Here is a 25,166-nt window from a genome sequence, read left to right on the forward strand (position 1 = left end):
ATTTCCTGCTTTCCTGACAGGTGTGTTTTGCTAATACGGTCTTCCTGGAGCCCATCGACAGCATCGAGCACATCCCTCCTGCCCGCTGGAAGCTGACCTGCTACATCTGTAAACAGCGCGGCTCTGGCGCCTGCATCCAGTGCCACAAAGCCAACTGCTACACCGCCTTCCACGTCACCTGCGCTCAGCAGGCCGGCCTCTACATGAAGATGGAGCCGGTGCGCGAGACCAGCGCTAACGGGACTTCATTTAGCGTGCGCAAAACGGCCTACTGCGACATCCACACGCCGCCTGGCTCCGCCCGGCCCCTGGGGGGTGTGGGCGGGGCCAGCGTAGGCTCCTCCCAAAGCGAGGGCGAGGCGGAGGATGAGGAGGACGTGGCGGGTGGCGAGGAAGACGGGAAAGGCTGGAGCTCAGAGCGCGCCAAGAGGGCCAAAGCCAAGTCACGGCTGAAGATGAAGAGGGCCAGAAAGATCCTGGCCGAGAGGAGAGCGGCCGCGCCGGTGGTGTCAGTGCCATGCATTCCACCGCACAAGTATGCAAGATATTTGCTTTGATCCCAAAATAATATTAATAAATCAGCCCTATAATGTAATGCTGCTCTAACTTTGAGTAATAACACCGTTTATTTCAAGTGAAATCAAAGAATGAACAGGTTTGTTGTACACTGCCGTTCAAAGCTTTTGGATCAGTTACATTTTTAATGCAGTCTCTTATGCTGCATTTATTTGATCAAAAATACTGAAAAAAACAGTAATACTGTGAAATATTATTGCAATTTCTAATATCGGTTTCCTATTTTAATATCCTTTAAAATATTTATTCCTGTGAAGCAAAGCTGTATTTTCAGCATCATTACTCCAGTCTTCAGTGTCTCACAATCCTTCAGAAATCACTCTGATATGCTGATTTATTATCAGTGTTGCAACTGTTGTGCTGCTTAGTATTGCTTTGTAACCTGTGATAGTTTTTGTTTTGATTCTTTGATTAATAAAAAGTTAAAAAGAACAGCAGTTTTTTTAACAGTGTAAATCTTTACTTTCGTTTTTTTATCCATTTAAAACATCCTTCCTGAATAAAATTATTAATTTCTTTAAAAAAATAAATAAATAAATTACTGACCCCAAACTTTTGAATAGTAGTGCATATTGTAACACAAAATTGCTATTTTGAAAAAAAAAAAAAACTCTTTTTTTTAACATTTTATTTATCAAAGAATCTGGAAAAAAGTATCATAGGTTCCAAAAAATATGAAGCAGCAAAAACTGTTTCCAACATTGATAATAAATCAGCATATCAGAGTGATTTCTGAAGGATCATGTGACACTGAAGACTGGAGTAATGATGCTGAAAATTCAGCTTTGCTTCACAGGAATAAATAATATTTTAAAGTATATTAAAATAGAAAACTGTTATTATAAATTGCAATAATATTTCACAAAATTATTATTTTTTTTCTGTATTTTTGATCAAATAGATAGAGCCTTGATGAGCATAAGAAACTTCTTTAAAAACATAAAAAATCTTACTGATCCCAAACTTTTGAACGGCAGTGTAACTTCAAATGTTTAATGGTTCTTTAGGAAATGTAATGGTCAGATGAAATGTGCAAAGCGCTCTGAGCACTCCAGGAGCTTCAGTGTGACCGAGCGTGTGGTGTCTCCTGCTTTAGGTTGAGTAAGATCACCAGTAACCTGACGGTGCAGAGGAAGAGTCAGTTCATGCAGAGGCTACACAGCTACTGGACGCTGAAGAGGCAGAGCCGCAACGGCGTTCCGCTCCTGCGCCGTCTCCAGACGCACCTGCAGTCCCAGCGCAACGCTGAGCCGCTCCCCGCCACGGTCTGTACACAGGACGATTCGCCAGGAGAAACATGAGCAGGAGCTTCTCACTGATGCTATGTTTGTTTGTTTGTTTGAACAGAGGGACGGCCAGGAGAAACACTCGATGCTGAAGGAGCAGCTTAAAGCGTGGCAGAGACTCCGTCACGACCTGGAGCGAGCCCGACTGCTGGTGGAGCTCATCCGCAAGAGAGAGAAACTCAAGAGAGAGACTGTAAGGCCCAATCCCAATTCTATTTTATACCCCTTCACCTACCCCTAAGAAATGGTACAGCGCTACTATAGCGTTACATGTCATCATACGTCGTCCAGCTCCTACAGTACCAGGGCTCGCAAAATCGCTAGCCCGACGTCCCGGGGCTGTTGTGTTTTCCAGTCGGGCTACCAAAACATATCAGTGCCTGCCCGACGGGCTCCTTAAACACAGACCTCCCGCGGGTCCTTAAAAACTCTGAAAGTGAGTTGTATCAAACTTAAGGCCATAAAAAGTTTTAAATACGTTAAATGGTATAAGAAATGTCTTAATTATAATTTGTAGAGGTCTTACAGTTGGGGACGGAAAGACAAGAGTCGATACGGCAGGATTAAACTTCAAAAGGCAATGATGTCATTGAATAAATATGAGCTGTCTTTATGTGAATGTATCTGAAGGGAACCGACTGTCCTCAGAAATGTGTCGTTGGCATTTTAATTTCATATTACCTATAATTCCTGATAAAGCAGCGTTTATGAGCGCGGAGCTGCTTTGTGTACAGCGTTTCCGGGGAAACCGCAGTATTTCAGCGCTCCTAAAGCATTTATCTGCAATCTGCATTTACAATAAGCCTTTCTTGCTGTTTATGGTCAGATCAATGCAGATATCAACTTTTTACGCAGCAAACACAGAGTTGTAAATGAGAAAAGTTAATATGCCTTCTAAAAATTTAAACAATTAAGACAGTAATATTTATACACTTTAAATTAACATAATTTATATGCTTGATTTATCCCTTTTCATAAAAATGGTCTATAGCCTGAAATGCTGTTGTATAAGATTTTTGTTTTTGTGGAAACCTGTATCTGAACTGTAAATCATGTAATTTTATGGCTCAATACTGTATGTTACCATAGACATTGTCCAACCCCCCTCATTCTGTGTTCATTTTACTCGTGCAGCTCTTAAAATGGGTCATAAATTGCCTTAAATTTATTTTTAAAAATTCTGCAGATACCCTGTAAATAATGAAATAAGATTCCTTCTTTCATATTTGTTGATATTTGTGTATTGAAGATATTTTTGATTTGACATTTAAACTCCTATCTGATTTTCTATATTTAAAAAAAAAATAATAATAAAAAAAAATTTAATTTGGGCTAGTCAAATTAATTTTCGGGCTACCAAAATCTGAAGAGTATCTGCCCGAAGGGCTACCAGGGATTTTGAAATTTTGCGAGCCCTGAGTACACACATCTATGCTGGTGTGCATTAGAGACTTGCTGTTCTATGTTAATGTGCTGCTTACTCACACACACACACACACACACACACACACACACATATATCGGAGATCGTGCAGCTCACACATCCAGGAGCAAAGAAACTTGTCAACGCTGCCTTGTGACTTCTATTAATAACAGTTTAAATATTCGCTACATTATATTTATTTACATATATTTTCCAGTAATGAGGATAAAATCGCTGATTTTGAAGTAATCTCACTCATTGTAAAGAGAGACGTGCATACACGCGATCTCTCTCTCGAATTGTCAATATTTAAGAAAAAGGTTTAGCTTTTCTATTTCTAATTATTGGGGGGACTAGCCCCCTCAATGTCTATGAGGGCTGTCAAAATGGCTGAAAAACTAAATTCGAATTTTGTATTATTCGAATTATATTCACATTTAAAAGGCATAATTTCAGTTAGGGGGGAAAAAAAGCTTTTGGCTTCTCTCCTGAGGCCACAAGAGGGCGCATCAAGCAAAATATTACTAATGCACGTTTCTTCAAAGCAATAAAATAATACGACTACCTTTTGAAAAAGTGCATAATGTTTATAAACCATATGTAATTAATTAACTTGCTTAAACAATTAGAATCAAAACAGCATCATGTATGTATTGTTTATTACAAAGGACCGAAAACCAATCACAAAGAGAATTTTTCATGAGATGCAGTGGGATGGGAAAAACCGCAATAAAGTCTCGAGATATGTTTTTAAAAGTTGAACTTTCACAAGGCTTTCTAAACATGCGGCTCTCTTGTGCGAGACTCGAGTGCAGCGCTGATAGATGTCCCTAAAGAGAATGCGATAAATATGTGTTCTGTATGATTTCAATTTTGATGTAAACATCTCTGCGTTGATGTTCTCTCTTTCCGCAGTATTTTGAATGAACGACGAAGCATCTAGTGACACGCTTACGCTTAGTATTTGTTGTATAATTTCACTTGCGTTCGGTGTTATTTTGACTAGTGCTGAAAAATTTATATCACGGTATTTTAAAAAATGATACCGGTTTCACGGTATATGACGGTATTTATTTTTTTCATGCATGACTGGGTGTTAACCACATTTTCTACTGATTGAGAGAGGAAATACTGCCCTATTTTACTGTCATGATGAGTGAATATTGTAGAAAAATTCCACACTAAATAGTGACTAAACGCGACCCATTAATACATGTTAACCAGGAGTCACTCTGATTTATAGTTGCGACATCGTCTGATAAAATCAACTACATGCATCTACACTAAAGAGCGGCTGTGCGGTGGTTTTGGCTATATTACTTTTTTGTCTCAATCAGCGCACTGCCTGCGTCTGAGTAACAAACTAAAAAAACAACAAACAAAAAAGTGCACAATATTAACAGTGCTCATATTTATAATTCCAAACAGTCAGTTAACGGCAGGTGCTTGGAAATTGCTTGAGTCTGCTGCGGTACGGCCAGCTGAATGTGCCGCTCACTGCACAGAACAGACGCCGAGAGACGCGACACTGCGCCGGGAGTCAGATCTCACGCTCGCGGGGCAGCACTGGAGACATCTTCCAACTGAACCATAGCTAAGGTTTATCCAGAAAAGTCGCTAGGTTTGTCAGTATGTATATTCTATGAAAAAAAAAAAAAAGCTGCTAAAAAAGTCTAAAAGTTGCTAAATCTAGTGCTGAAGTCGCGCTCGTGTGTGAGAGACGTGGGAGCTGATGGCAGGGGCAGGTGGATATTTGTGGCGGTCAGTGGATATTGTGGATAAGTTCTTCTGTGTCATCACGTTCTACTAGTTCTGCAACTTCAGTTTCAGATTTTCACGCTTAGTAGCACATCCAGCTGTGTCCTCGCCACAGCGCAACAGTGAAAGAAACCTCTCTCAAACAGTGTCGCGTTCCAAACGTTGTTTAAACGACATATTGTGGTATTTTAAAAATTCATATCATAAGAAAAATAAACACCGGTATTCGGTATGATCCGGTAGACCGCCCAGCACTAATTTTGACTGACGTGTGTTTCTGTGTTTGTTCAGATCAAGATGCAGGAGGTGGTGTTAGAGATGCAGTTGACTCCATTGCTGGTGTTGTTGCGAAGCACACTGGAACAACTGCAGGAGCGGGACACCAATAACTTCTTCACTGAGCCTGTACCTTTAAATGAGGTACACACACACACACACACACACACACACACACACACACACACGGCCCTTACAGAGGTGTCTTGAACTCCTCTAGGATATTTTACTTTTCAGTTATTTGTTATAAAAATAAGTTTTAGCCAGATTTAGTTTTTTTTTTTTTTTTTGATTTCTTTAAAAACCTTTTCAATTTTTCTTTTTTGTTTGTTTTTTATTTGTTGTTTTATGTAGTTTAATTATCTATTTATTCATTCATTTTTTTTTTCTATTTTCCGCTTGTTTCTCACCATGAATATAGCTGTGGTTGCTGGAATGGTGCTAAAGTATAAGCATTCAGTCAATAGACTCGCCATCTCCACAGTAATGGACGTGCAATTAATAGAGAAATGCACCTTTTCATACAGACTACATAATTAAAGACTATTTGTTTTTATTTTAATTGGTTCATATAATAGTATAGCCTACATTTCAAGCTTTCTATAGGCCTAGATTTATTCATTTCTTATGTCTATGAGCTGGTTCATTGTTGTGATGCGCTGAATTTCACGGAGACTGAAACAGTTGACATATGTGCCTGCACAGCGCATATTCATCTAAATTAACGTCAGAGTGAACGGCCAAAAAAAAAAAAAAGGTGATGAGTCAAATAACCGTGTAATAAAATGTTACAAGATCGACTGGGTGATTTTATTATCCATATGAAAAATAATAACCTGTTTTAGTCATATTTACTATTAATTGCCCAGCTCCCCTTCAATCATCTAGCACCTCCTCAGCACCTGCATTCAAAATACTCTGGTGCCGCCCTGTTAATAGTGTTCACCGTCTGTTTGATTACGTCATTAACTAACTGCATGAAATTTTACTGTACATTTCTGCCATATGGACATCAACTTGACACAGTCACCACTGATAAGCTACAACTAAATATATGTAGAAACTTGAAAATAGAAACTTAAATTTTCTGTAAAGCTGCTTTGCAGCGATTTGTATCATGAAAAGTGCTATACAAATATACTTGAATTGAATTAAATTGAATGTAGTTCTCTAAATATTTCAGATATTACTGTGAATGTGGTTGTGTTGTCTTCTCCAGGTCCCAGATTACCTGGACCACATCGAGCGGCCAATGGATTTCCAGACCATGTGGAAGTGTTTAGAGTCGCATCGCTATCTCAGCTTCGAAGCTTTCGAGGGTGACTTTCTGTTGATTGTCAACAACTGTTTGAAGTACAACGCCAAAGACACTGTTTTCTACCGTGCTGCGCTACGATTGCGAGAAGCAGGTGGCGCTGTTTTACGGCAAGCTCGCAGACAGGCAGAGAGAATCGGATTCGATTACGAGACGGGCATGCATCTTCCTCGAGAGCCAAGCCCGGATTCACCGCACGAACGAGAGAGAGATCGAGAAAGAGACAAAGACAGAGACCGAGAGAGATCAGCATCACTCATTGATGACGGTGAGTATGTTATACTAACATAAAACTACACTAGCATTTAACTGTCCAGCCTAGGGATGTCAACTTTCGATCATTCCCAGTATCGATTATCATTTAAATGGACAATCAATTAATCGAATGAACCATTAGGCAGAGGCAGAAAATATATTCTGTACTGTAAAAAAGGTCGATAAGTAATGCATTATGAAAATACCCGAGATGGCTTTGAAGAACACAGATAAACTTCATATTGTCACTGTCGAGTGTTTATTGTCTTAATGTTTCATCATTCAAAGCGTTTCTGGAGGCTTTTGTCCATATTAGGGATTTCCTGGAGCATTCTATTACTTCTGTGAAGCATATGTGGATTTTCTGTGCGAGGGCGCCCTCTGGCTTCCAGTCCATAAAAATAATACTTCTCTCAAAAAAAATTAAAGTAGACGTGTTCATCTATGTTTTTCTACAGTGTACAGAAGTGTACTGGAGTTTTTTAATTTATTTTTTAAATAGCATTTTAAATCGGAAATCATAAGCCATCAGAACCGAACCGAAAACCGTGGTTAAAGGTGTGTGTGACTGAGTGCAGACCTGCTAAACTTGGGAAAATATTTAACATTAAATCCTGCATTTTGCACATTGTGCAATTACGATTTTGACGTCAGCCAAAAAGGAGCTTCAGGTAATAATGTAGCTATCTAGGAATATATGAATGCAAGTGATTGCGCTGGTGCCTCCATGTCCTGCAAAGCGCGCTTCAGCTTCCACTCTCCGCACAAACAATTGATATGCATCTAATATTGCACATTTATCTAGGTTAAACATTTAAACTAATATTGTGATATGCTTGAAGTGTTTTATATCTATAGATTTTATTTTAGGCAAGCCGTGATGTTTTTTAGAAGGATAAATTGATCAAACATTTCAACGCAATGTCTGCCGGCGTAAAAAAAACTTGAATTTAACAAACAAAAAAAGTTCCAAACATATTTCTAAATTAACTTAATAAAGAAACTAAAATAAATAAAACCACTTTGCCATTAAAAACCAAAACTATTTTAATGGCTGCAGTGTGTAATGGGGAAGAGAGAAAGAGAAAAAGACACGGGCTTCAGTCAGACTTAATGGGAAATAAAAGATTTTGTGGCCGTGATTTAAGAATTAGTTCCTACGACTTGAAAAATTTGTGCCCATGGTCCATGTTTTATTATTTTGGGAATGAATTAATAAGTCATAGGAACGAATTAACAGGTTGTAGGAATGAATTAATATACTGTATAGGCTTATGTCATGCTCGTGTCCCAAAGCGCGGAGCCTGATATGAAACAAGTAGCCTATCTGGAGAAATGACAATTAAACATGACTTAGTTACTAAATTTCCATTGCTTTCCATGTTGAAGGACTTTGTATTGTTTCTATTTCAGTGTACTTTTAAAGTTTGGATCACGTTAAAAGCGTAATTTGTGCATTATTGAATTATTTACTCAAAGACCTAGCCCAAAATTAAACTGCTTAATCGACCGTCATTAGCTTTAATCGATTACATCTCGATTGTCGATTAATTGTTGACATCCTTAGTCTAGCCCCAACAATTAAAATCATGCACAGTCGTAGTTTTGAGACAGTCTAACTACTTTTTGTAGTAAAACATATTAAATCGAGGTTGTGCACTGTTTTCAGACACATTTCAAATTTTGGTAATAGGATTGCAGATATTGTAGATCTCAGAAAATAAATAAATGAATAAATGCATCAATGAGATGATCAGTCTAGTGGTTTTCTAAAGGTTAAGCAGCTCGCTTCACTGACGTTTTTCTGAAAAGACAAATAACGGTGTGAGGTCGTGTTTTGCACCTTTTTACATGTAAAGTGAATGTTCTGGTGTGGTCTTCTCTGACAGATTTCCTGGTGGAGAATCGGCGGCGTTTGCCCGTAGAGGAGCAGCTGCAGATCCTGGAGGCGCACTACATTGATGTCATGTCAGGGAAGCACAGCATCGGTCAGTCGCGGCGAGCTAAAGCCCTGAAGAAAGAGATGACTGTACTGAAGCGGAAGCTGGCACACCAGCGCGAGGGCATCTGTGGCATGGGCAACCTCGAGTCGGGCCTGTCGCTGGAGCGCGGCTCGGTCCTCGTGCATCACGGCTCGGGGGGAAACCGGCACGATGAAGGAGAGAGCAGCAGCCACGAGATCGGTGGGAAAGGTCAGAAAACACCACAGACAGCTTTAAACCAGCCCCAGATAACACTGAGTGTCATGCAACTCATCCAGTTTTTTTGTGATGCCTCAGATCATGCAGCTTGTTGAGGAGAGGTGACTTGAGATTTTCCCCGGTGGAGAATAAAACAGGTTCAATAAATTGCATTAAAGGAGGGACCCAAACCATAGCGAACAGAATATCACAGTAATACTCAACACGGCCAAACACTCTTCATATTTTCTTCAGAAAATCTAGGATCTAGATGCTTTTTCATTCTTTTTATGCTATATTTGAATATCATTTTGTTCATCTAGACTAGTACATTACAGCATCCAATAAACTTTGGATATAAAGTAAAATATGAAGACTTTCATGACCACACAAACCAGGTTACTAGTATTATTATTTATATATATATATGTCAACCTAATATTTTAACATATGAACATAATGTTGGTGGGAATAGTTCAGCACTAGACAGTATGCTTCTGTTCATAGGTGGCACATCTCAATTAAAAGGTATAGTGTTATTTCTTTGTAAATTAAGGAAGCTCCCATTAAACTTGAAATGACCATAGAAATTAATGAAATAATATAATTGGCCACAAAAAGCTGATTTGTGTAGTGTTGGATTGAACTGTGCAGGAGGATACACCAGTTACTGTTGGTCCACATCGGTAACTAAAAGAAAAGAAAAAAAAAAAGCATACTGTTTGATCTGCTATTAAAAAAGCTTTAATATATTATGCCATTTGACCCAAACAAGGTCTTCGTCAGGTCTTTGCCACTTTAATAGCTACCACACCGTTTACTCTCAGTATTTTACATTTTAATTCAGTCATCCTCAAAAACTCATTATTTTTAAATGGACACATATTTGTGACTCAGGACCACAAAACCAGTCATAAGGGTAATTCTTTTTTAAATTATAGAAAAATAAATCATCTTTCCATTACTAATCAAAAATACAATTTTGATATATATCTTAAAAAATATCTTCATAGAACATGATCTTTACGTAATATCCTAATGATTTTTGGCATAAAATGTTTTTATAATTTTGACCCATACAATGTATTGTTGGCTATTGCTACAAATATACCTGAGCTGCTTATGACTGCTTTTGTGCTCCAGGGTCACATTTGGGCTTTTCTTTCTCTCTGTAGATCTGAGCACATCATCTTCTGCTCTGGCCCCTGAGGTCGGCCGGCGTACCTCTGTCCTCTTCTCCAAGAAGAACCCTAAAGCTGCCGGGCCTCCCAAGCGCCCGGGTCGACCCCCTAAGAACCGAGAGGCGCTGCATGGGCCCGGGGTGCTGGGGTCCAGTCCAATAGGCCCTCCACAGCTCCCCTCGCTCACCTCGTCCCGCAAGAGACCCCACAGTCCCCAGTCCAGCTCCAGCTCCGAGTCCGACAGCGAGCACGATCACCTCATCCTGGGTACGTCTGTTCCACACGCTCACAGAAGCACCCCTCTAAGGAAGCATCATGACTGACATGCAGCCTAATAAGTGACACATTCAGATGACTCTACATAGGAGGAGACTCAAACAGCACTCCTCACACAGAGCGTCACCAATAGTCTGATGATGGCATGTTGCTCATTACCATTACTTTGCTAAGCATTTTATACACAGCATCCAGAAATAATGGATAACGTCGGCCACATTTAATTAGATGTGAGTATTTTTAAAAAGTACTTCTGGATATTTAATGAATATGACTTTGTGAGGGCAAGTTTCATGTAAAGACCAGGTGACATTACAGACGGGTAGGGATGTAACGATATCAAAATCTCAAGATAATATCACAATATGAAGTCCATTATTCGATATTTATTGAGATACTTAAAGTCAAATGAAGAATTAGAAAAAAAAATTACATTTTGTACATTTTAAAGTTAAATTATGCTAATGCACTTTGAGAGTTCAAAATTAGGAGCTCCAACCCATGTTTCTTAACTAAGAAAAGTTAATTCAGAAAAAAGTCAGTGAATTGACTTGCAGCTGAACTTTAAAGGGGACTCAACCCTCTTTTTATTTGTGATATACTGTCCCAGTCTAAATTACATTCACGCTGCTGTTTTAGGAAGACAAACAAATAAGAATTCACTGAGAACGGAGCCGTTCTGAGACGCGGAAAACACCGGATCACGAGCTGATCGTCTGAACGAAGTGTGCGCTTCGCTTTGAAACGCAGTGATGAAGATGAAGACTTGATGAAGAGATGAAGCATATTGTGCTTTCAGTCTGAGTTCGTTTGACAGATACTGTGCCAAAGCATAATGACCCAAAACACAACTTTAAAGACCTTTTATGTTAGAATAAGAAGTTTAAATATTTTTAAAAACTACAATTTTTGCCCAGAAGTATATGTATACGGTATATAAATTTTTAAAACAACTAACAGGAACTCATTACAAGCCGGGGCTGTATTATTAAGATAAATCGTTACTGTCGATTATTGATTTAGCTATTGTAATGATTATTGTTAAATAAGAGCATACAAACCATTTTTGTGCCATATTCTTAGGCTACTCAGGCAAAACAATCCGAACATGAATTAGTTTAGTGCTTTTTAATGCATTAGAAAATCAAAACATCACATTGGCTATTTCAGTAGCATGAAAACCAAAATGATTATTCAAACTGGATATAAATTATATGCAGAATATGTTTGCAGAATCTCCCGTTATAATCACTGACGATCTCTACACTGCCAAACGAATGTCCTACTCATATTATAAACAACAAAGTGCAGCACAGCGGATTCCTTCACTGCTGACTAATCTGAACGCCTCTGATTGGCCGTTGCATTAATGCGCTCAACACATACATGTGACTTATGTAATGCTCAATGCTAAAGAAGGTTGTTAAAAAAGAAATCTTTGAATGCAACGTGAGCAGATCTAAATGTAATGCTGCAATTGACCCTTTTCATTCATTTTCACATTTCACTTTAAGCATGACTGTTGTAATCAATTTAGTTTAACTGTGCAGTTTTTGCCCCTTATCTTGGATCTGTGTTCATACGAGCATGCATTCAGTAATGCTGCAGATAATGCATTGGCAGATGTGACTGGAGGCGGTGAAGTGACATCCTCGGCTCGGCACAATTCTGTGTTTGTTTTGCTGCTGAGAGACTTCTGCGGTTCTTCATTGAATCCTGCTGTTTTAACTGGATGCTTGTCAAATGCTCATATTCACACGCTGACTATGAGGAAACTCCCACACTTCTCTGTGAGTCAGATGTTTTCTGTAAAGAGGCTTGAATGCTGGGAAATCCCCACCATCAGAAGACTCGTGAAGACACCAGGACAAGTGCTTGAATGAAAAACAAAGCCTGGTTCACCAAAAAGAAATCACTATTTACCCACCCCAGTGTCATTTACTTTTTCAGTGGAAAACAAGAACTGTGGATCATGCAGCTGTTTTCTGTACAGCGGCTGTTTAGGCTCAGAAAGGACGTATGACTGGAATTTTCCTCCTGTCATTTACATCAGTCAGCCGTGTCAGTGATGCACATTACTAGAGAGTAATTAAGCTTGTCAGATTGTAATCATTAGAACAAGACCTCACAGGTTTCATCATTTTCAATATCACCTGAATACATGCAGTGCGTCACATCAGTGAACTATAAAGCAAATCTCAACTGCTTGATTTGTTTATATGTGACCCTGGATGACAAAACCAGTCTTAAGTGTCAATAGGACAATATTTGTCTGAGATACAACTATTTGAAAATCTGGAATCTGAGCGTGCAAAAAAATTGAAATATTGAAAAAATCACCTTTAAAGTTGTCCAAATGAAGTTCTTAGCAATGCATATTACTAATCAAAAATTAAATTTTGATACATTTACGTTAAGAAATTTTACAAAATATCTTCATGGAACATGATCTTAATATCCTAATAATTTTTGGCATAAAAGAAAAATGGATAATTTTGAGCCATACATTGTATTGTTGGCTCTTGCTACAAATATAGCTGAGCTGCTTATGACTGCTTTTGTGCTCCAGTCATATATAGTCTCAATGTAAACTATATTTTTGCACAGCTCTAATCTGATAAATGTGACTAAGGCATGGAGATGTTGATAACGTGTTTGTTTGTTTTATATAAAGCTGTGAATTGTGAAAAGTGCTATGCAGATAAATTTGACTTAACATAAAGCGAAGTACCACAAAAGTGGAGCTTGTTGCCGTTTGTGAACAGACATCTGGAGAAACTCATGGTTTGTGATCAGTTGAGCTCCAGCAGACGTGTCAGTGTAACTGAGTTTCTTTTCATGCTGTGCTCCTCTCAGATCTTCACAGTAATGGTTTTGGTGGAAGCAGTCAGCCGAAAACTGAGAGTTTCCTGGTGTACAGGAACGAGCGCAGTCTGCCACGCTCCAGCTCCGACTCAGAGTCCACCAGCAGCAGCAGCAGCAGCGCCGCATCCGACAGGACCAGGTACACACACACACACACACACGTTTGTTTTTGTGAAAAGTAGGCACATCCCATATGCGTAATGGTTTTTATACTGTACTTACTGTATGTGCTATTGCCCTACACCAACACTACACCTAAACCTACCCCTTACAGGAGACGGCTGTCAACGAAAAGCTTGTTTTGTGATGTTCAGATTTGATCTGAATATTTTGTTGACTGTCACCATTGTTGAGGTTCATATGCTGAATCTTGATATCTGTGCGAGTCTACATGATCCTGTCCAAATAACTTCTGCATAATGACTTAAAAAAATTCTAAATACTAATACAGGACAAAATTTCATGCAGTTGTATTCTAGGGCTACTATAATGTGAAATAATTAAATCTAAATACTGTCCTCAGAGATCAGGGAATCAGGCCACTGTATGATGACTGAATCACCAGATCAGCTTGTCGTCTTGCAACTTTTGCTACAACAAATGTGTTTCAGAAACACACAGTTACAGCAGCCACAGAAAAACTTAAGTTAAAAAGTCAAGGGTCAAGAGCCCAACTAAAGCAAGCGCTTGCCTCCATAACGGTGACTTCAAACTTGATTATTTTCAATAAAGCAGCGCCTTAGGCTTCCTGGAGGCTGAGTGAGGGCTGCCGGTGCAGGGCCAGTGCTGAGGGCCCAACGTTTTGCCAATGAGCAAATTCTCAGGGGCCCTGCGCTGGGAGCCTGTAAAGGGCCAGTGCAGGCTTGTTTGCAGGGTAGCTAGTGGTATAATTGTGTGCTCCACATTTTCATTGTATGATTGTAATGTTCCATTTATAGAGAGATATAAAATATATTGGGCAGAACTGAGTTAAGTGTACTGGTCCGGCCCTCTGCAACCGCCCAAGTTTATCATGTGGCCCCTTGGAAAAATTAATTGTCCAACCCTGCCTTACAGGAAACTTTCTGCATTTTTACTTTCTCAAAAAAACTAATCCTGTATGATTTATAAGCGTTTTGAAAAGTGGGGACATGGGGTAATGTCCTCATAAGTCACCTTCTCCTTTTAATACCTGTCATATCCTTGTCATTATACACATTTATGTCCTCATATGTCACAAAAACGCACTCACACTCTCTCACACACACACACACACACACACACACACTGCTGCTAAATGCTGGTGAAGGATTCACTGTGTTGCTTGATTTTAAATCAGCAGCAGTCCTTATGAATGTGTAATGTGAAGCGTTTAACTCCCACACAGAGTTCACAGTGCAGTGATGAACAAGCACCTGCTGATCTGTTTGGAGAGAGTCGGTTGATGTGTGAATGATGTCAGTCCTGCACGAGAGGGATGCCAGTGTCATGTAGCGCTGTTGTTTTTCTCTCCGCAGCACCACTCCTTCTAAACAGGGCCGTGGGAAAGCCTCGTTCTCGCGCTCGGCCTTTCAGGAGGACAGCAGCGAGGAAACGTCTGGCACGGAGAACGACTCCTACTCCATGGGAGGATCCCGAGGAGTGTCTCACTGTGAGTGCAGCAGACACGCTTCAGACCGGCCCGCATGCGTTCTGTCCGTGGCCTGACCTGTGTGTGTGTGTGTGTGTGTGTGTGTGTGTGTGCAGTGGTTCGGAGCCGGGGCCGCTCTGGATGCTGGATGAGTTCAGATGACTACAGCTCTCTGGACGCTCTGGTTCTGGTGTGGGCCAAGTGCAGAGGATACCCATCATACCCCGCTCTGGTGAGTGTCACACTGCATGCTCTTGTCCGTGAAAGCTACACCTAAAGCGGGCCGTGAGGCAAGTGCTGCAATGTGAGGGTCATGTTTCATTCCAAAAAGAAGTGTAAAGCAGCAGACGTTTTGAAGAATAAAATAAATAATAAGTGGCCTGCTCCATAATTTTGAGAGGGTTAGACTCAGGAACACATTTGATGTTTCAATCACTATATGAAATGGAAAGCCCTCTGTTTGTGCTCCAGACCAAGGTTATTTTTGTAAATTTTGTAAAGACGAAAACAATTTAAATAAAAAATAAATAACTGAAATAAAATAAAAACATTAAAATAAATGAAAAACTGCCATATTGACCCAAATATAAGACAATGTTTTTTTCTTAGAACTATAGACTTTGACGTCAATAATACACCCACAACAATAGATGACACCAAATTCACATAAAACGAGTGTGCCAAGAAATACGTAATACATGTGTGTTGTAATAATGTTAGAAGATCGTGAGTGAAAACAAAAGAAAAAGAAAAGCTTACAGCGGCACGACTGTCATGTTAGCCTGATGAGAACAAACTTCCTCTGTAAGTGATTTTAAAACATAAGACAGTACCCAGATTTGAAGACTACAATAAGATTTCACTTCTACTGATAATGATATTTTGCTAGGCTTCTATGAGATGGATAGCCTAATTGTTAAATAAATCAGATGGGTTACCTGTTATTTTTATGATATATCAAAAAGTGTATATCTTAAATGTGATTGGTACATTCTACCAGTATTTACCATACATTCAAAACAAAAATTAAAATAGGAAAAAAATATGCAATATGAATATAATTTAATTCTTAATAAAACACAAGATTTGGTTTTCAAAAAGCCTTTTCCAAAAGGTACATCTTGAAAAAGGGGGTTCGTCTTATAATCAGGGTCGTCTTATATTCGGGTCAATACGGCAAAAGTTTTTAAACTTTTTCATTGATAAGAGTGCTGGAATTAGATCCCAGATTTCTTCTATTACTAATGATTTTATTGTACCCTCTGTGCTTCAAAATCAATTGACCTGTTTTACGCCTGTCTCTCTTCCACGGGTCAAAGAAATAATTGCACACATGAAGCCCACTAGGTCTCCCTGTGATGTGATTCCTTCTTTTTTATTTAAAGAGGTGGTTAATTCTATTGGGACATGCATTTTAACTATTATGAATAGTAGCTTGACATTTGGTGTTGTTCCACCTAGTTTTAAACATGCAGTTATCCAGCCCCTTCTTAAAAAAGCTGGTTTAGACTCCTCTGATATGAATAATTTTCATCCCATTTCAAAATTGCCTTTTATATATCAAAGATACTGGAGAAGATAGTGTATGCACAGCTTAATGATTTTTTGGTGAAGAACAACATCATTTTGGATAGATTTCAGTCAGGGTTTAGAGCTGGCTATAGTACGGAGTCAGCTCTTTTGAGGGTTACTAATGATATTCTACGTGGTGCTGATTCTGGAAGTTGTGTTGTTCTGTTACTTTTAGATCTTACCGCAGAATTTGACACAGTTGACCATAAGATACTCATTGATCGCCTTGAGAGACCATGTTGGCATTCAGGGTTTAGCCTTAGAATGGTTTTCCTCATATTTAAAAGATAGGACTTTTTCAGTCAGTCTAGGGAATTACTCTTCATCTGTTGCCCCTCTCATGTGTGGGGTTCCTCAGGGTTCAATCCTGGGACCGGTTTTGTTCTCCCTTTATATGCTCCCTCTAGGAACAATTTTTGAAAAACATGGCATTCATTATCATTTGTATGCTGATGACAAATTTATTTGCCATTGAAATGCAAGGATAATTTATCCATTCAGTCTCTGTATGATTGTTTGGCTGAGGTTAAGTGTTGGTTAGCTAACAATTTTCTCCAACTGAATGAGAACTGCCTGGGGTTACTTCCTGGGAAAACTCTTTCTAGAGTGAAAAACCTTGGTGTCAAATTTGATCTTCAAATTAATGCTGTAGTTAAAAATAGTTTTTTCCATCTTAGATCTCTATCTAAGTTGAAGTCTATCCTTTCTTTGGAGGATTTGGAGAAAGTTGTGCATGCTTTTGTGTCATCTCATTTGGATTATTGTAATGCATTGTATCTGGGTGTGAGTCAGGCCTCTCTCTCTCGCCTGCAGCTGCAGAATTCTGCGGCTAGGCTTTTAACGGGAACCAAGAAGAGAGAGCATATTACTCCTGTGCTTATCAAATTACGCTGGCTTCCTTTATGGTACAGGATTCATTATGAAGTGCTATTATATGTTTATTATATGATCGGGCCTTTTCTGTTGCTGGTCCAAGGCTTTGGAATGATCTTCCTCTGTCTGTAAAATCTTCTCCTACACTTCCTGTTGTTCATTCTCTTTTATTTATTTATTTTTTGCTGTAATTTTGTAGTAAAGAGAAGTTGATCAAAAAAAAACACAAATAGTCCAAAAAAAAGTATTTGATGTTTTTTCCAAAAAACACATTTTGATAGAGCACAATAAATGTTGTTTTTCCATTGCCATTTGTTTTGAAGTAATATGTTACTGTGATGTTAGAAGTATCCGTTCTAAGTTGACAGTAGAGCAGCAGTGAAGGGATTGATGTGCAGGCACTCAAAGCACTTTAAGTAACACTGTGGAACAATAAATAACCCAAAATAATAAAAGGGATGTAACTGCAGCATGTGGAGTTCCTGTGAAAACTGAAGTTGCTGTGTGTGTCCAGCAGGGGCCGCTTCAGTCCTCTCTTCTCATTTTGAGACGTGTGATATCCTTCCCACAGATCATTGATCCCAAGATGCCGCGGGAGGGCGTGTTCCACCGGGGCGTCCCGATTCCCGTCCCTCCTGCCGAGGTGCTGAAGCTAGGAGAGCAGATGACGCAGGAGGCAAGGGAACATCTCTTCCTCGTGCTCTTCTTCGACAACAAGAGGACCTGGTTAGTCACGCACTCCTATTCTTCCTCCTTCTTTTTGCTCCTAGGAGAGAGACAGCTTGCTGTAACTATGCACACAAACACACACAAATGAGTAGGTGTCTTTGCTCAGAGGTGTGTGTGTGTGTGTGTGTGTCAAAAGTGAGAAATCTTAATTAGACTATCATTCAAAGGTTTGTGCTCAGTTAGACTTTTGTTCGTTTTTTGAAGAAATTAATACTTTTATTGATCGGGGACATATTAAATTGGTCAAAAGTGCCAGTAAAGACATTTGATTTCGGTTTCAATTAAATGCTGTTCTTTTGAACTTTCTGTTTATCTGTGAATCCTGAAAAGTAAAATGCATCACGGTTTCCACAAAAATATTGTGCAGCACAACTGTTTTCAACATTGATGATAATCTGAAATTTTTCTCGAGCAGCAAATCAGCATATTAGAATGATTTCTGAAGATCATGTGACGCTGAAGACTGGAGTAATGATGCTGAAAATACAGCTGCGCATCACAGAAATGAATGACAGTTTAACAGATATTCACATAGAAAACAGCTGTTTTACACTGTAACATTTGACAAGATTATTTTATGCAGCCTTGGTGTGCACAAGACACTCAAAACATTCCAAAAATCTTACCGACCACAAACCTATAAAAATATATTGCAAATATTTGCTAAGGTTATTTTTTGTTTGACTTGAGTTCCTGTAAGTCAGGTGAGTTGAGAGGAGACTGTTTTGCATTATTTTTTATCAGAAAGTATATGAAGAGTTCATTTGCAAAAACAGATAATTTAACAATTATCAGAAATCATGTTATTTCATTGTGCATTGCAGTTAATCTCTATCAAACTGCAGTTGGGTTATTTTGATTAGGTTAAAAATAACTAAAAAAATACAGCTAACTAACACAATGAAACACAATAAAAACATGATTTTTGAGTTATCTGTTTTTGCATCCTGTGCCGGTGGAAAGTGCACCGTGTCACAGAATTGAGAAAACACTGATTTTCTTCCTCATGTTTTGATGTCGCTGCTGTGATGTGAGGAATCTTCCAGACTTACGGTCGTAGAAACCTCTGCTGGTAGTTTTTCCACCGAGCTGACAGATGTGACGGATATTTTTTTCAGCATGCGGTTTATGCCTTTGATCTCTGAATCTTAACTCTTACGCTGTCATTCAAAAACCTAGAAATGCATCATTCTCATATATTTCACAACTAAGCAGATTTTGCTGTAATGCCCCATCATTCTCATTACTGTAGAGTGTCTTAAAGTTCTAGTTTTGAGGTGGGGTTTGGTCATTTTCCAGCATTTTAGTGGTGATTATTCCTAATGATAATCATTACTGTAGGACTGGGGCTTTCCTGAAGCATCGTGATAAATGTAGGTGGTGGTTAATGTTAATGTGCTTAATATTCATTACAAAACATCATAATGATCTTTGTCATTACAAGAGGCTCTATAATGCTAGTTGATGTTGATCCACTTTGACCTTCTCATGAGAGCGATGTAACCCTGTCAGCATCTCTGAACATCCTGTGCAGCAAACACAGAGAAATAGGCCAGAGGAAATGAACTGAAAGAACATGTGGATGAGAAAAATACGCTAAAGGCCCGTTCACACCAAGGACGATAAGTATAAAGATATAGTTCTAAAAATCGTTCTCAATATTAAAGAATAGCAGAGTCCCCACCGCAGCTATAACGATAAAGGCACAGAGAAACGATATCGTTGGAATCACTTTCAGAACTGATGAACGATACAAACATTGACAGCCAATCAGAATCCATCCTGCTGTAACGAGCTGGAGAATTAAAGCGGCGGATGAGCGTACGCTGAGAATAAACAGACGATATTGTTCACTGGTGTGGACGCTAATATCGTTATCTGGTAACACTTTATTTTGATAGTCCACTTTAGACATTCTACTAACAGTACAAGCAGGGATGGGCAGTATTTACTAGTAAATACTATTTTGTATTTAAATACATTTAATCTTAGTATTTTTGCATTTTCAAAATACATAAAATACTTTTTGCCAATCAACCTCTTTATTAGACTGCTGCTGGTTTCCTATATCTAGTTCAGACATACGGCTTTCATGCGTGCGAGCTGCAGCTGTATGACTGAAAGGAAATAAGGAATAATACTGCCTTCGTGTGCTATCAAAATGTCCTACTTCTAATTTCAGAAGTCCTGATTACAAGCATGTTGTATTCAAGTGCTTTGCTGTTGGAAAGAATAGGAGTCGTGGAGGACGCCAGGTTTCCTGGGAAAATCTTATTGAAGCCAAAATCGTAGATATTTAATTTTGAATAAAATGTAGCATCCCATTTGTTGACAACTACAGGTGCATCTCAATAAATTAGAATGTCGTGGAAAAGTTCATTTATTTCAGTAATTCAACTCAAATTGTGAAACTCGTGTATTAAATAAATTCAATGCACACAGACTGAAGTAGTTTAAGTCTTTGGTTCTTTTAATTGTGATGATTTTAGCTCACATTTAACAAAAACCCACCAATTCACTCTCAACAAATTAGAATACTTCATATTTTTAGTAAATTGTTGGCCTTCTCGAAAGTATGTTAATTTACTGTACATGTACTCAATACTTGGTAGGGGCTCCTTTTGCTTTAATTACTGCCTCAATTCAGCGTGGCATGGAGGTGATCAGTTTGTGGCACTGCTGAGGTGGTATGGAAGCCCAGGTTTCTTTGACAGTGGCCTTCAGCTCATCTGCATTTTTTGGTCTCTTGTTTCTCATTTTCCTCTTGACAATACCCCATAGATTCTCTATAGGCTTCAGGTCTGGTGAGTTTGCTGGCCAGTCAAGCACACCAACACCATGGTCATTTAACCAGCTTTTGGTGCTTTTGGCAGTGTGGGCAGGTGCCAAATCCTGCTGGAAAATGAAATCAGCATCTTTAAAAAGCTGGTCAGCAGAAGGAAGCATGAAGTGCTCCAAAATGTCTTGGTAAACGGTGCAGTGACTTTGGTTTTCAAAAAACACAATGGACCAACACCAGCAGATGACATTGCACCCCAAATCATCACAGACTGTGGAAACTTAACACTGGACTTCAAGCAACTTGGGCTATGAGCTTCTCCACCCTTCCTCCAGACTCTAGGACCTTGGTTTCCAAATGAAATACAAAACTTGCTCTCATCTGAAAAGAGGACTTTGGACCACTGGGCAACAGTCCAGTTATTCTTCTCCTTAGCCCAGGTAAGACGCCTCTGGCGTTGTCTGTGGTTCAGGAGTGGCTTAACAAGAGGAATCGACAACTGTAGCCAAATTCCTCGACACGTCTGTGTGTGGTGGCTCTTGATGCCTTGACCCCAGCCTCAGTCCATTCCTTGTGAAGTTCACCCAAATTCTTGAATCGATTTTGCTTGACAATCCTCATAAGGCTGCGGTTCTCTCGGTTGGTTGTGCATCTTTTTCTTCCATGCTTTTTCCTTCCACTCAACTTTCTGTTAACATGCTTGGATACAGCACTCTGTGAATGAATGTTTGTGGCTTACCCTCCTCGTGAAGGGTGTCAATGATTGTCTTCTGGACAACTGTCAGATCAGCAGTCTTCCCATGATTGTGTAGCCTAGTAAACCAAACTGAGACCATTTTGAAAGCTCAGGAAACCTTTGCAGGTGTTTTGAGTTGATTAGCTGATTGGCATATTCTAATTTGTTGAGATAGTAAATTGGTGGGTTTTTGTTAAATGTGAGCCTAAATCATCACAATTAAAAGAACCAAAGACTTAAACTACTTCAGTCTGTGTGCATTGAATTTATTTAATACACGAGTTTCACAATTTGAGTTGAATTACAGAAATAAATGAACTTTTCCACGACATTCTAATTTATTGAGATGCACCTGTACATCATTATTCACAGAGCTATATATATAGTTTGCTTGTTGATGATTCTGGATTTTCAGTCAAATACATGCTGTTTTGCTGTGTATAAACCATACAAAATGCTTGAAATAGTTATTGCACTACAATGTACATGACTTCAACATTAAAACAAGGTGATCTTGCTTTTGTGAGGAAAGAAGCATTCCTGTCCCAGCAGCAACTGTTTTCTCCTCCACCATGTTTAGAGTTTATGGCCTGCACAACTCAGAAACTTGGGTATAAAAATTAGTTTTTGTTTTTTTTTTGGTCAGATTTTGGTTTTATCAACTAGCTAGTCAAATGTGATGTCATTAAAATGTAAGCATTACTGCTTGCTATAGCGATATGACAATATGATGGCGATGATATAAAGTGTAAATCAGTTGAACTTTTTCTATATTATTTTTCTGTATATATTGTCGTGGAGCTTTTAGTGGGCAAGAGTTATTGACACGTCAGAGCGATGAAGTGTGTATTTTGTGTATTTTCAAAAGACTGTATTTGTGTTTAAATACATTTTCTCATAGTGTTTTGTATTTTAAATACATTTTGATTTATTTGTGCCCATCTCAAGTAAGTTTGCAACTAGCAGTCATTAGAGTATTAGTAGACTGTCTGCTTAATATCTTCTAACACTTTATTCTGATGGATCCACAACCTACAACATACTGACTATGAGAAACTTTGTTTGCAGGCAATGGCTGCCGCGCTCCAAACTGGTTCCTCTGGGCGTCAATCAGGATCTGGACAAAGAGAAGATGCTGGAAGGCCGGAAGTCGAACATCAGGAAGTCTGTCCAGGTGGCGTATCACCGCGCCATGCAGCACCGCAACAAAGTCCAGGGCGACCCCAGCAGCGACACGAGCGACAGCGACTGAGCACGGTTTACATGACTCCAGACAGTGAAACACACTCCGATACCCTCTACTCTGGTGCTAAAGCGCTTCGGGCCCGGTGTTAAAGACTGGCGCGTCAGACGTGTGTTTAATGTTAGATGTGGCTGTAGATACACAGTCCGTTTACCTCACACTACAGCCAGTATTCCCGATTCGATGAACACACTCTCTGTCAGACCTCTGCTTACGACAGCAAAAATAAAACACAATCACGATTCTAAAGCGCGCCGTGTGATGTGTGTGCGTGCGAGAATCCATGTGAATGCTGGCAGATGAGGCTGACGTGAAAAGCATGCTACACTTTTATGCAGAACATGCACAAGTGAAACGTGATGTATTTATTTGTTCTTCCAAACAATCCTCATCTCCCCATGAAGTCACCCGCACACACCCTCATCTGGTGAAACGGTGTATCCGTCGGTGTTTGTTGTGTATATTTCTCTCGTGTTCTTTAAGAACGAATGAACGAATCCATGACTAACTGTTGTCTGACCATGTGCCAGTTCTGTAGAACTTTTATACAGTATATATATAAATAATACATGCGATAGACTTTAATAAAAAAGGTTTGAGTTTTGTACATCTGTTTCTTTTTATTTTTTCAAAATATTTTTATTACACTTTCTCAAAACACTTACAAGACTTACACATGTACATATCGTGTCTGTAACAACACTTACAATGTACAAAAAAGAAAACGAAACATGAAAAGTATGATAGCACAAACCAACATTAGGTTAATATAGCATTTGCTTTGGAAGTTAGATTTAATAATCCATTGCAAACAATAACAACCAAGGGGTAAAAATAATGCACATTAAAATATATTTTCATACCTAGTCAAGAATTTTGATCCTTGTACATCTGTTTCTTAGTTTTTGTTTGTTTTGTTCTTGTTTTTGGCAAATGAACAAGAATCTGAGTAGAAATGGGTGTGAAATGGGAGAACTCAAACTTGAGTAATCTCTGTTACTTAACCAAACCATCATTGGTGATTAGTAGGATGTGGTTTTCCATTCATTTCGAAGCGGATGTTCTTTTTTCTGAAAATGCTAGTTGCTGTTATTGCATTTGACTAAAACGTAGTGATTTTTCTCACTGATTTTATTTGAGTGATTCCACTGAGCAGTTACTTCGATGTAAGTTTTGTGGAATTGTCTGAAACACACCCTTAGCTTTTGTGCTTCGACACGCCACGAGAGTTCAGCTCATAATCATCACGAGTCCCACGCAGAAGCCAAGCACTTCTGGATAGGGGTTCGTTCAAACATGATGCCTGCGAACAACGCTAAAAATAGTGGAAAACAACGTCTTCCTGAATGCATCTGTGACAGAGGAATAAATGTTGGAGGTGAAGGAGAACTGGTTTGTGACTGACTCACAGCTGTAAGACGGGTTCTTCAGAGCTGTCCTCAGCAGCTGTTCTCCTCGTGAAGCCACACACCCTCAGGCAGTGTAACCCAAACCACGTCTGCTCGTCTGTATTTATCCTCCTCACACGTTCTGGTTTGAGTTTGTGCTAAACCACTAACTCGATTACAAACAGAATTGTGATCAGTCTTCTGTTCAATCATTTTTCTTGTATAATGCAAAGCAACTCTTTAAGATGGTGAACTAATTTACTACACTATATAACTACTACCTTTTTAGAAATAGCATGTGAAACATTATATAAGATAATTTTGTGTTAAAGGTTCTGTATACTATTGTTCATTCTTGAATGCAGCCGATGAGACACAAGATACGCACTAACGCAACATTTAATTTACACACAGATAAATCCTGAAAGCTGCACTTACTAAGAACTTTACTCTTTCACAAACATCACTGTTTCTTTCAGGTGATGCAAATCTAGTTTCACACAGAAGGACACTTGAGCCAGCCTCATTGTTTTGACGTGGATCGCTCAGGGGACCGTTGTAATTTGTCTAGGTGTGATTGCAGAGAAAGTCTCTCTGTGGGTGCGGCTGGTGTGAAGAATATACTCAAGGATATGGACGTCTGCCAACTCCTCATGTACACAAACTCTGCTATACGAGCCGATCCTGCTTTTATGTAAAAACAGGTTTGCAGAAGATTTTTAAGGCATACACTAGCTCACTGTGAAGATATGTTCTTATGGATTTTGTGTTGTTGACGGAAGTGTTTTTGTCTCTGAATGATTACATTATACATACATACAATATATACATTATAAATGGAATTCA

At 39.0% G+C, this 25,166-nt stretch overlaps 1 protein-coding gene across 1 annotated transcript in view; it reads left to right on the forward strand.

Annotated features, from left to right (window-relative positions):
* Positions 1-23,539, forward strand: part of brpf1 (bromodomain and PHD finger containing, 1) — a 36,139-nt gene extending 12,600 nt beyond the window's left edge. The window contains exons 5-16 of the mRNA XM_058784796.1: positions 21-535; positions 1,673-1,841; positions 1,924-2,055; positions 5,335-5,463; positions 6,539-6,902; positions 8,779-9,081; positions 10,245-10,517; positions 13,383-13,530; positions 14,888-15,021; positions 15,117-15,232; positions 18,017-18,171; positions 22,758-23,539. Of these exons, the coding sequence (XP_058640779.1) occupies positions 21-535; positions 1,673-1,841; positions 1,924-2,055; positions 5,335-5,463; positions 6,539-6,902; positions 8,779-9,081; positions 10,245-10,517; positions 13,383-13,530; positions 14,888-15,021; positions 15,117-15,232; positions 18,017-18,171; positions 22,758-22,941 (2,622 nt within the window). The 3' untranslated portion in view covers positions 22,942-23,539. The remainder of the gene's footprint in view (positions 1-20; positions 536-1,672; positions 1,842-1,923; positions 2,056-5,334; positions 5,464-6,538; positions 6,903-8,778; positions 9,082-10,244; positions 10,518-13,382; positions 13,531-14,887; positions 15,022-15,116; positions 15,233-18,016; positions 18,172-22,757) is intronic.
* Positions 23,540-25,166: the final 1,627 nt, after the last annotated feature.

Source organism: Onychostoma macrolepis, chromosome 08 (assembly GCF_012432095.1).
Source record: "Onychostoma macrolepis isolate SWU-2019 chromosome 08, ASM1243209v1, whole genome shotgun sequence".
Classification (NCBI taxonomy): Eukaryota; Metazoa; Chordata; class Actinopteri; order Cypriniformes; family Cyprinidae; genus Onychostoma; species Onychostoma macrolepis.